The sequence below is a fragment of the Indicator indicator genome, chromosome 1 (assembly GCF_027791375.1).
Source record: "Indicator indicator isolate 239-I01 chromosome 1, UM_Iind_1.1, whole genome shotgun sequence".
NCBI classification, from domain to species: Eukaryota; Metazoa; Chordata; class Aves; order Piciformes; family Indicatoridae; genus Indicator; species Indicator indicator.
In genome coordinates, this window is record NC_072010.1 from 116262621 (window position 1) to 116275310 (window position 12690).

The 12690-nt window shown below is 40.9% G+C and overlaps 1 protein-coding gene across 2 annotated transcripts in view; it reads right to left on the reverse strand.

Annotated features, from left to right (window-relative positions):
• Positions 1 to 12690, reverse strand: part of DSCAM (DS cell adhesion molecule) — a 420943-nt gene that overhangs the window by 180978 nt on the left and 227275 nt on the right. For both annotated transcript variants that reach the window (XM_054400261.1, XM_054400269.1), the window contains exon 7: positions 12018 to 12293. In XM_054400261.1, the coding sequence (XP_054256236.1) occupies positions 12018 to 12293 (276 nt within the window). The remainder of the gene's footprint in view (positions 1 to 12017; positions 12294 to 12690) is intronic.

The window sequence follows — 12690 nt, forward strand, 5'->3', positions numbered from 1 at the left end:
AACAGGGATGAAACTCTGAGAGAGGCAAGTTCCACTAGGATAAATGTATTATAGATGTGCTTAAAATACTTCAAGTTGTGTTGAAGTATTTTTCTTCCTGATACATAGCTTGAGTTTGACCATACATCAGGGCTTGTATTTGATTTTTGTGGTAAATTATGTTATTTTTTATATGTGACATGTTTACTGCGTATAGAAAGGGCAGTATGGATACATGAAAGGGATGTTTCTTCCTCTACCCACAGCAAAAAGGAGTGAAAATTTCTGCTTCATGAAGTGAAGTGTAATGTCTTGGGAATGCTTTATTGATGAGTGCTTGAATTAACTGTCTATTTAAGAAGAGGAGCATGGACCAGCCTCATTAGTGCTAATGCAAAGAGATTTAAATTATGTTTTTGTGACCTAGCAAGGTCTTCTGTACCTCTGGGAGACTACTGTAGAGGAGGGTAAGGAGGTCTTCCATGCTGCTCTTCATTAGAAGAGGAAAATCCGTAACTTCTTGCCCTTCATTCCATGGGAGTCATGTTGCAAGAAACTGCTGAGCTGATTCACAAAAGCAGAGTATCCTGCAGATACCCTGTCTCTCACAGTAGCCTTGTGAACACGGTATTCATCTCCTATGGCTCTGCATAATAAAATGAAAGTTTTCCTCTGTTTTAGCATTATAAATGGTTCCCTAATGGACTTTCCTGCAACAACTCTGTTGCAGGTCCTGGTGGCCACAATATTTTCGGCAATGGATACACGAGTTAGCTAATGCAAGGTAATAACCACCAAGCTACATAGTCTCTTAAGGCAGCCATGTGACCTTAGATTTCATGGACTGGGAAGGCAAAAGCCAAACCTGCTTTGTCTCTGCACAAACCCTAGCTACGGTCTAGCCATTTGTAACTTTTCTCAGCCATGGATTGCTCCTCCTAAACAAACCCATCCCTTGTGGGTGATGGTCTAAGCAATTGTATACAGTTGCTGATGAACTGGATTTGTCTTCTTTTTTAAATGTATAGAACTTTATCAGGAGGGCACACGTTATTCATCAACTATCTGTTAATGGCATTTACTGAGCCTCATACACTGCTCCCTCTCTGTGTGCAAACATATCCTGTCTTGAAAAGAGAGAATGCCTTTGTATTCTTAGAGTTTAAGTGTATACATTGGAAAAAAAGAAAGAAGAACCAAACTAATCCCTGTAATGCCTCTCTGCTGATGCACAACATTACTACTCCTAAGTTCATTAGTTACCAAAATCAACCCCACATTCAAACACCTTCAAAATCTGACTACAGCAAGCTGTGGCATTTTGTCAGGAGCTGTCATTGAGCATGGCAGAGCAGCTGCTGTAATTCATGTATCCCAGGGAAGCTTGAAACAAAGACTTCACCCTAGTCCACAGTCTCCTTTCCTGCAGTGCAACTCTGGTAGTTCACAGGCTCCCTGATGGTGTTTTGGGAGCTCCTCCAAAATAGGAGAAGGTGTAAAATGTTGTGTAGAAACCAAGAGTACTTTTATGTCATGCCTCATCCACCTATCCAACCATATTCTTTCAGCCTCTACTGTGAGGAGGAAAGTGCATGCCCTTATCATATGAAGCAGCCTGCAAATTGAGGATAGTGGGAAGCTCAGTTCCCTGCCCAAGGTTTATTTTTTACAATAAAAACCTTCTTGATTTGAAGATAAGATAGCAGCTGAAAAAGTATATTAACACAAGTAGTTGCCTTTGTTGTTAAAATGCCACCTGATAAAATATCCAGAAGCACTTACAAGTTCAGTTTGAACCTGGTCCAAAGCTACTGCCCTTGTTTAACCTCAACATGATCTAAAGTGATCTTTGTACTTAGGTAACACTGTGAAAATTTGAGGCCAACTAAATCACTAGAGCCAAAAAGTTCCACATTTAAATGACAGAGGACTTTAGCAGAATGACCTTTGGGTCTGAAAATCATTCCTGTGAACACTCCTTTCCCTTTTACCGTTATCCAGGACTGTACATAATCATACAAGACTGGTGCAGTCTTTCTTTTGCATGCTATGACACATTGATTTGAAATTAGGACAGCATGCTTCAGACCTGCAGTGTCATCTGCATGCAGAATCTTGATTTCTATAGTTACTTACTATATGTACTAACACACGTACTGCTAATAGCCCTAACTTAATGCAGTAAAGTGCTTAAATATTTAAGAGCACTTTTAACATATAAGAAAAAATTTCAAATAGATTTGACAAATTGCATACCGAAAAAAAATAGCAAGAATCCTCCTTCTTCCAAAAACAAAGTAAATAAGGTCATATTGTAAAAGAGAGAATGATAGAATCACAAAATGTTAGGGCTTGGAAGGGACCTTGAAAGATCACCCAGCCAACTCCCCTGCCAGAGCAGGATCACCTAGATTAGGTCATACAGGAACACTTTCAGGTCAGTTTTGAATGTCTCCGTAGAAGGAGAATCCACAACTTCTCTGGGCAGCCTGTTTCAGTGTTCTGTCACCCTTACAGTGAAAAAGTTTTTCCTTATGTTTAGGTGGAACCTCCTATACTCCAGCTTGCACCCATTGCCCCTTGTCCTATCATTGGACATCACTGAGAAGAGCTTGGCTCCATCCTTCTGGCACTTGTGCTTTACATATCTCTAAACATTAATGAGGTCATCCCCCAGTAACTTCTTCTCCAAGCTAAAAAGACCATACTTCCTCAGCTTTTCCTCAGGAGGGAGATGTCCCACCTCCTTAATCATCTTTGTGGCTCTGTGCTGGACTCTTTCAAGCAGTTCTCTGTCCTTCTTGAACTGAGGAAGAGGGCTTTTGACAGAATCACAGAATTAACCAGGTTGGAAAAAACCTTCAAGATCATCAAGTCCAACCTATCACCCAACACCATTTATTCAACTAAACCATGGCACTAATTGCCAGACTTATTTTAAACACTTCCAGGGATGGTGACTCCACCACCTCCCTGGGCAGCACATTCCAATGGCCAATTACTCTTTCTGTGAAGAATTTTTTCCTAAGCTCCAGCCTAAACCTCCCTTGGTGCAGCTTGAGACTGTGTCCTCTCGTTCTGCCACTGGTTGCCTGGGACAAGAGACCAACCCCCACCTGGCTACAGCCTCTCTTCAGGCAGTTGTAGACGTCAGTAAGGTCTCCCCTGAGCCTCCTCTTCTCCAGGCTAACCAACCCCAGCTCCCTCAGCCGCTTCTCATAGGGCTTGATAAACCCAAGTAAATATATGCTTCAACTTTCTAACTCAGGTCTTATTCAAGTATTAAGGCTGATTTAATATTGTTTATATAATTCCCAAATAAACATATCCATACACCAGCTTAAATTATGCTTGATAGTTACAAGACTGTGAACAAAACCAGTGAGTTTACTTCAGATTTAGGCGAGAAGATTTTTGTCTGTAAATACTAATTCCTCATTGTGAAAACTAGGATAGTAATGAAACCACTTTAACATGCATTTTTGGGTGACTGTTTTCTGTAGTGTCAGAGGCAGTCATCATGAATACAGTGTATTAGAAGTACACTGCCACAAAATCAGACACAACTACAGCATCCACATGACACTTGTAAGCCTTTAAGAATGTAAGTCAGGTATTTTAATGCAAGGGTTGCCTTGAGTTGCTGTGTGTGGAATGGCAACAAATGCACACATGCTTGTCAGCTCTCAACGTATTTCATAGAAACATGGAATCGTAGAATGGTTGGAAGGGACTTCTGGAGATCATCCAGCCCAACCCTGCTCTGGCAGGGGGGTTGGACCTGATGATCTCTTGAGGTCCCTTCCAACCTCTGATATACTGTGATACCGTGAACCCCTCTTCTAGTGCAGGTATGCCTAGATCAGGTTTCACAGGAACATGCCCAGGCAGGTTTTGAAAGTCTCCGGAGAAGAAGACTCCACAATGTCTCTGGGCAGCCTGTTGCAATGCTCCATCACCCTCACAGGAAAGAAGTTTCTCCCTATATTCAAGTGAAACCTCCTGTGTTCTAATTTCTGCCCATTGCCCTTTGTCCTACCACTGGGCACTGCTGGGAATAGCAAAGCTCCATCCTCATGACCTCCACCCTTTAGATATCTGTATGCCTTTATAAGATCCCCTCTCAGTCTTCTTTCTAGGCTAAAATCCCCCAGGTCTCTAAGGCTCTCCTCATAAGAGAGCTACAGCAATCCCCTAATCATCCTTGTGTCCCTGTTGGACTCTCTCCAGTAGTTCCCTGTCCCTCTTGAGCTGAGGAGCCCAGAACTGGACACAGTACTCCAGGTGCTACTTCACCAGGCTAGAGCAGATGAGGAGGAGAACCTCCCTCAACCTTCTGGCCACACTCTTCTTGTCCACCAGCACTCCCAGGTCCTTCTTAGCAGAGCTGCTTTCCAGCAGGCCAACCCCTAATCTGTACTGATGCATGGGGTTATTCCTCCTCAGGTGCATGACTCTACACTTGCCCTTGTTGAACTTCATGAAGTTTCCTTCTGCCCAACTCTGCAACCTGTCCACATCTAAGTCTCGCTGAATTGCAGCCATCTGCCATGTCAGCCACTTCTCCCAGTTTTATTTCATCTTGCTGAGGGTACACTCGCTGACAGTACACTTGCTGAGGGTACACTCTCTTCCTTTATCCAGGTCATTGATAAATGTGTTGAACAACACTGGAGCCAGTACTGACCCCTGGGGAACATCACTAGCCACAGGCCTCCAACTCTGCATCATTGATCACAATTCATTTTATTTAATACCATGCTGTTCTACTGTTTCCTTCAGGTAATTCTGTGGGTTAGATGCTAGAGTTCTCACATGGCAGATATCACTACCAACACTTGTTCACTTATGACACACTGCTGCCACTGCTTACTCTTTGTAACAAGTCCCCATGGCCATTATGTGACTCGAGAATAAATGTTAAGAGGATTTTTGCAGGATCTTTTGCATGACTGGGCATTCTTATTCATTCTTACCACATGACCCTTGCATGATTCCTGCATATAACAACTGCAATCACTTTGAGAGATGTGAATACTTTTCCTAAGTAAGCTGCAACAAGCTTGGGGGTGTCCAAAGGGATACTGCGTAGGAGTGTGCTGGGTTACACCCATCCTGGATGGGGCTGAAAGAACCCAGCCCCCAAGGTGATCAAAAGAAACTTAATCCAGGTGGGACTTGGTTCCTTCCCCCCTCAGGAGAAGGGGTCCCCTGGATCAAAGGTGGTCTATTCCACTCCCCCTTCCTGTCTAGCAAGCCTATAAAAAGGGCAGACATCTCGCTGCTTGCTCTCTTTCCTGCCTCGTCTGCTCAGAAGAACATCGGCTGCTGCTGCCTCCTGCACTGACCATGTGGCCGGTGCCTACTTCTTCCAACTGGATCCACTTGCATCCAGGGCAATACAAGGCCATCCAGGCTTGGGTTTGTATATTTTCCCAATTACTCTCATCCCTTACCTTTGTGAACCCTCTCTGTTACTGATATATATATATATATATATATATATATATATATATATATATATATATATATATATTTGTTGTTGTTGTTGTTAAAAAAATTACCTCTTCTACTTCCAAACCAATTCCAGACTATTTCTTTTGTGAATTTACCTCTCCTCTCCCCTACCCCCTTTTTTTATCTCCCTCTCTACCTTGCCAGGGAAAAGGGAGAGAGAAGGAATCTCAATCTGTTATCATTTGAGCTCCTAAACTCCAGTCAGAGCTCAAACCAGCACAAGGAGAAAGGCAGAAATTGTTGTAATGAAAGAAGTATCTGAAAGATGTCGAGGCCAGAAGATTTTTCCAACTGATCACTGACAAGGTTCAATCACTAGGACAGAGAATTCAAATCATAGATATGTGCATGAATTCACATTTACCATAATCCATGCCACAGACTGAAGAATGAATAAAGTAGTAGATTGCTTAACAATAGTGTGCATCATGGTCCAAAGAACCCTCAAAAGATTTCCCATGATGACCTTTTCCCTTCTGTGCCTGCATAATTTTAATTTCTAAACCAGCCCTTCCTGAACCCATTTGCAACGTAAATCCACCACTATTTTACGTATTAGAAAAAGTGAGCTACTTATGAGGAAAGATGGGGAGAATCTATTCAAATAGTTGCAGCAAGAAGTTGTTTAGAAACAGGCCTTTTTTGGTGTGCTTGTTTTCTAAAAAGAGAAAGGCTGGTTCAATCCCTTTTTCATAGTTCACAACAGGTGAAGTGTTATCACTTTGGAATAATGCAAAGAGAAGCCTTCTAAATCAATGAGATGTATAAGCTCTACAAGATCAGAAACAGTTCTTTTGAACACTGCACTTTAATGATGCTGCACCCTTCCCTCTCAGGGGCTTCTTTTTCAATTAATTTCTTTTGGAGAAGCGTGAATAGCAGCAGGCTGTTTGCATGAGAAGTGTGTCCCATGAGACTGATGAAAAGAAAATCATCACTTACTACTGATGGCTTTTAATGTAGCTGAGAAAACTATTACTATAAACTACATAATAAAAAAAAACAGAGATAATGATTCACTCATGTTTTTAAAATGCTTTGAGATCTACTAAAATGCTGTAGAAGAGATACTGCTACTATTATTTCACCATATTGCCACTCGAAGGACTGTTTTTCAACAGAAATATGAAACTTACAGATGGGGTGGGTAATATATCCTCTTTCTTTGTTTGCCAACATTTCTCATTATAAGAGTATTTTCATTTGCTTGCAGTTTGACTTTTGCTTGGATAGTATTTTTCCAGGCCAGGTGTCTGCCTCAGGCTGAGTCATTTCAGCTGGAAAATTTCATCTACAACTGTTTGACCATTTCCAAGAATAAGGCAAGAGGGTGGAAAAAGGAAGCTGTAACACATATCAATCCTACCATAAAAGTACACACCCTCCAAAAAAAAAAAAAAAAAAAAAAAAGGGCATTGTGAGAGTCTGTGAAGTCAGTCAGTTAGCAGCATGGATTTCAAGTTTGGCAGGTGATGGCACTAGCACCAGGTATTCTAGATGTCCCTATGAAAAGTCAATACAAGTGTACCTAAATTTTGCATTTTGACCAAATCCAAGTAAATAAAGAGACACACCCTCCCCCCCCCCCCCCCCCCCATTATCATATCCTGACAAGATATTTTCCAATGACAGCTAAGAGCTCCCAGGGTTTGAGCAGCCCTGAATACGTCTTAGCACAACCTTCAATAGCCAAATGAGTGCCAGCCATGTGGAGTGGGTGCAGTCTAGTGAGATGTCAGAAATCAAAGCAGATTTGTCTCTTCTGGTACAGCTGTCTGTGCTGGGTCCATGAAGCCTGAAAAAGTTACTGCAATGCAGAGAGAATGAAAAGAGATGTGAGGAGTGAGGGACCAGAATGGGGAACTGGCCTCCATTGTTAGGCATGCAGATAAGGAGCAGCAAGCAAAGGAGCAGAAGCTCAAAGTGGTGTCCAGGACAACAAAATGGAATTATAGAATTTGATTTATGGGCAGTGAGGGGAAGTCAGAATCTGTGAGCAGGTGGAATTGCAGAGGTGATGGGGCTTGGCAAAGTGGAGTTGAGAAGCTGGGGTAGGGGTGTGAAACTGGGATAAGCAAGCAGTGGAGTGATAGTGGAGCACTGTCAACAAGCAAAGATCTGTGTGAAAGGGAGACAGACTGAATCCCAGTGGAGATGCAGAACCTGAAGACCAGCAGAAAGACAACCTTGTAAATGGAGGCTGGAAAGAAGGCTGGGAGCTCTGAAGGGCAACACCAGTTTTGAGTCATGAGAACAAGGCACCAAGGAAATTAGGACTGAGAAGGTAAAGATGTGGAGGACAGACTGGTTTTGGAACCCAGAGCAGAAGACCGAGAAAGAGAGGAAATGCTTAGGAGGAAGGAACAAAAACCCACACATCTTCTACAGAATATTATTTTCTTCAGGATGTCTGATTTCCTGCCGTTGACAAGTGTGTATGAACCCCACTGGTAAACCACTACAGATGGACCAAATGAAGAGTAAAAAACTAGCACCACTAAGAATAATTATGTTCTTGACAAGGACTTACGCAGTATCCTTAGCAAGGCTAATCTTGACAATTACTTCTGAGGATGTCAGCAACTACTGTTTCCACTTTGAAAGAGTGGAAGAAAGGGGGTTCAGTTTACTTTACCAAAAAGCTAAAAAGAAAATTTCATTTAACACAAGCCAAAGCAAAACATACTGCAAAGGCAAGTGGTCAACAGGTATAAAATAAAACAAATTATGTATGTAAGTACAGTCACTGTCTCCCTACCATGAAGTATGCATTACAGGGTGGGTAGTTCTCATGGCTTTTTGTCAGAACTCAGAATTGCTCAATTCATTTGTCTAAATATATATATAAAAAAAAATACATAATGCCAGGATGACTTGATATCCAAAAAGCTCCATTAAGATTCAGGCATGGTTCCAACAGAGATGTTTGCCAAGCAGAAACCTGCCTATGTTCCTGCCAGCTTATCCACTCAGCTCCCAACAGTCAGTTTATGGAACTGCTAGCTTCCAAGATCCAGATTTTGGGACAGAAAAAAAAAGATGGTGGGGGTGGCCTGCCACATCTCTGTGGGACAGAGTTATTTGGAGTCTGCAGACCTCTGGGATAGGTGGCTATGTAGACAAGGGCATCAGTTATTCCTAAAAACTGGGAGAACTGATTTCATGTGGTGTCTAATTGATTCTTCTGATCAGCAATGCAAAAAAAAGTAGCTGGCCTAAGGTCAAATAGTACATAAGTGCCCAGCTTCCAAGCTTTTGGCTTCCTGACTGTTGGGAGGCTGCACAGCAAGACTCTCTAAGCTCTACTCCTGGGTTCTATGGCAGACAGGATTTCACTTTGAAGTTATTGTCAAGAAACTTTCTGTTATCCAAGATTGTGTAATTTCTGAGGAATGCCCTCAATATTTTGCTTTCATTTAGACGTCTGTAAATCTCAAAATATTCTGCAGAATAGGCAGCCCTCTTGTAATTGGTTACATCCTCATGCTGTTGAATATCTTTATTTGGATGCTGCTTTTAGCAAATTCTCATTCAAGACAGAACAAGGATGCTTCATGTAGTGGAGAGTTTGGAAAATGGCTAGTAAATGTGGCAGAGGATTGCAGAAAAGAAAGGTCATTTGCATGCGTATGAAGATCAGTGCTGCTCTTGTAGAGCCAGATTCTGTATTCACTTTTGCCACAGATGTCTCAGATAATAATAATTAAATTGCAGACATTCATCTTTCTTGGGGGTTACTAATCTGGGTGCTCACAAGCAATTCCATTTCAGTGGGAAAAGAGCTTTGAACTTATAAATGCTATGTAACAGAGGTCAACTGGAAAAATCAAGCTGTAGGCTTTTGAAATTGAAAATATAAAAAATTTGTGGATACTTTTAAGTTCAGTCTGTGCCTCAGTTGCCATTTCCAAAGTGCTCTTCATCACCCAGGTGGGTTTTGAAGATGAACACATTGTTTCTGAAGCACTTTAATACCACAGAGATTATCATCTTAGAAAAGCTCACAAGGAAATTGATAATTATGTCCTCAGAACAGAACACAGAGGAAACGAAATACCAATCGAAACCTCATTAAGTATCATCTTTTCTGAATCACCTTTCAGATAACTGGTTTGAGGTCATCCAGGAAGCTTGGAGTAGAAATGAGAACAAGCCAAAGGACCCATGATATTGAAGACGAGCAATAACTTTCCCTCTGCTTCTCTGATGGTATAAAAAGCTAAACTGTAAATAAGGATATTTGGACACTGATATTAACTCCCCTTAAAATGTTATATTTAGGAATACTTTTAGCCTCCAGCATGCACGACAGGCCACATTTTGTATATCTTGAAATCAAATATAAGTGCCTGAAAAGCATTGGAATTTATAAAATGGAAAGCAAGACAGACATTAATAATATTTTTGTAGCAATAGACCACTTCTGACTCTCCACTAATATGCTAGATATAGTCATCATGTAGTTATGGAAGAAAACAATACTTAGCCATCAGGAAAATTACTGTGGCAATGTTGACCTCCAGCTAAAATAGCAGAACCTAAGAATTGTTCAAGTCTGACATACAAATTTCACCTTTAACATTTTGGGATTAGTATATCAGGAGAGGCTATTAACCTTTTTGTTTTTAGTAATAGTGACTTGTCAAGGCTGGAGCATGGTAAAGTACCTAGAGCCCTTTGCAGCCATCTTTGACAGTACTGGATGAAAGGATACGAGTCACACTGTCATATATGCTTTTCCTGCATCATGGATCACTCTTCAACTTGCACTGCTCTGATGCATCTGCCTTACTGAGTGTATGTAGGATGAGGTTGTATCACAGGTGCATTGCAGCTCAGCCCACTCTTCAAATGTGCCACATTTGTGCAAGTTAGTCACAGCATAGTCGGTCACTGCTTGAGATTTCTGACCAGCCAATGGCCCCCACAGGCAAATATCCAGAAGTACAGTAGAATATCTTCAAGTAAGCCAAATCATTGGCAAAAGCTATGATTCAACCAAATTTGATAGAGCTGGCAATCTGATTTCTGGGGAGGAACTGTCAAGTTTGAAATTGTAACCAAATGGAAAGCAACCAATATTGCACCTGGGGTACCAGTTAGCATTGCTAATGACTAGTAATGTTTTGATATAAATTCCTAAGCTGTAAGGATAGATTGCTGGATTTTATTTTATTTTGTCTAACTACATTAATTTTGATAGCCATTTGAAGAATGATATCATTAAGAGGTGCCATTCTCCACCAGATTTAATATGGTGACCTGCTAGTGCAGCAGCAACACAATTACTAATTTGACATTCAGTTCCTAACCTGTATTAACAGATTTGTGATATTGTAATGTCAAGCAAGGTACCACATACATGAAGAGAAATGGTGACATGGTGACTCTGGCTTTTTGTGCCACAGCGTGTGACCAATGGCCCCTGATGGTCTCAGGTGTATGAGATGTCATGCTTTTCAGAGTTCACATTGCTAGTGGCTTAAAGCTAATCCCTTAACCTCTTGAAATAATTAGCTATTACATCGCTCCAGACTGAAAACAAGACAGAGCTAAAGGAAGAGAAGAGAAAGAATTTAAAAGATCAGATGTCTATAGCAAAGTCATTTTACCTTACTATTCCCTGTATTTTAACTGGGAATGAATACAAGAATCAACCTCTCCTCTCCAATCCTCTTCTCTCCCTCTCAAATAAGCCCAGGAAAAGTTTCTAAGAACTTCAGGAACAGTAAAATTATACCTCAATTCTTCCTACAGATTATCATGAATTGCACTATTTAGAGGCACCGTTGCTCAAAACTAGGTACTCCTGCAATCAGTTTTTCTGTCTTTTGTGTCTTTGTGAATAGGCCTGAACGTTGCCAATATCCAAATAGTCAGAACACAATGAAAAAAAAATTCCTATTCTCACCTATTGCTGAAGTCTTTCAGGGCCATCTGAACATTCATGTTTGGGAGTATTTGAACAAATCTAAAGCATTCTATAAGAATTTCAATTCACATTTATATACAGCGCTACCTTTCTGAGCATCAAGAACACTCAAGAAAGCACACTTAGGAAGAAAGCAAGGTTAATGCTTTTAGTTCCTCTCTCTGTTGGCAGAAACAGACACACTAAAATTCTCATCTGAATTTTTTAAAGGCTGGTAAGTAAGTGGCTAATGAAAATGTAAACTTTGTCATCTAGCAGAGAAAGTCACCAGTGGAACTCAGGTGACAAACCATTCACCTACTGACTTAGTTGTTGCAGTGAAAACTGCAACACAGAAAGCTTTCTTCTGTGAGGTTTCTATTTAGAAAACAGTACTTTGCTAGCTGAACAAAGGAGGGTAAAACTCAAGAGACAAAAAGACACGATGACTGATTAGAGTCTATGTCATCATTAAAAATAAACACAAATCTGGATTAACCTTCTTAAGTGCTCATTATCTAACTGCCAGGACAATCCTATGAGTGCAATTCTGTGTTTCTATAAAAAGCACAGTCATTAGCTTGGCTCTAGTTTTCCGAGTTAGCCTCACCTTTTACTGTCACGTGCACGCTCTGGCTGGTGGACAGCTGGGGTTGAACAAGGACATTGCATGTATACTCCCCCTCGTCGACTTCTTTCTGCACATCTGAAAGCTTCAGCGTTCCGTTGTTCTCAAACGCCACTTGGCGATGGTTAAAGGGTAGAAGATTAGAGTTCTTATACCACTTGATGGAGTAATACGGGTAGCCAATCACACGGCAGTGGATGTAGGTGTCCCGCCCAGCTATTGCTGTGATGTTCTTCATTGGTCGAATGCTTGCTGGCCCTGGAAAGGTAAAAAAGAAACTCTTGAAAACAAATTAAAGGCACGTTTGCTTGAGGAAACATGCGTATCATTTTTCTGAGTATACCAATGTTAAAGACATTTAAAGCTGTGGCTTGCACAACACTTCTTAGCATTTAACAGTTTTTTCCTTTTAAGAGCTACTTAAGCAGTTTTCCTAATCTTTGTATGCTCTAGTTTTTCCTTACCCTGCAGCATACATACTAATTATATGGGGGTATATGTTTGCATTATCCAACACTTGCCTGATAAAATCTTTACTGCATTAAAAATTAAAAGGTTGAGGATGATTTAATTAACATGAAATACTAAAACTGATACAAAGCTAGAATCTTGTGACATGAGAATACTGACAAAGTTAGCTTTTTTAATTTTGACA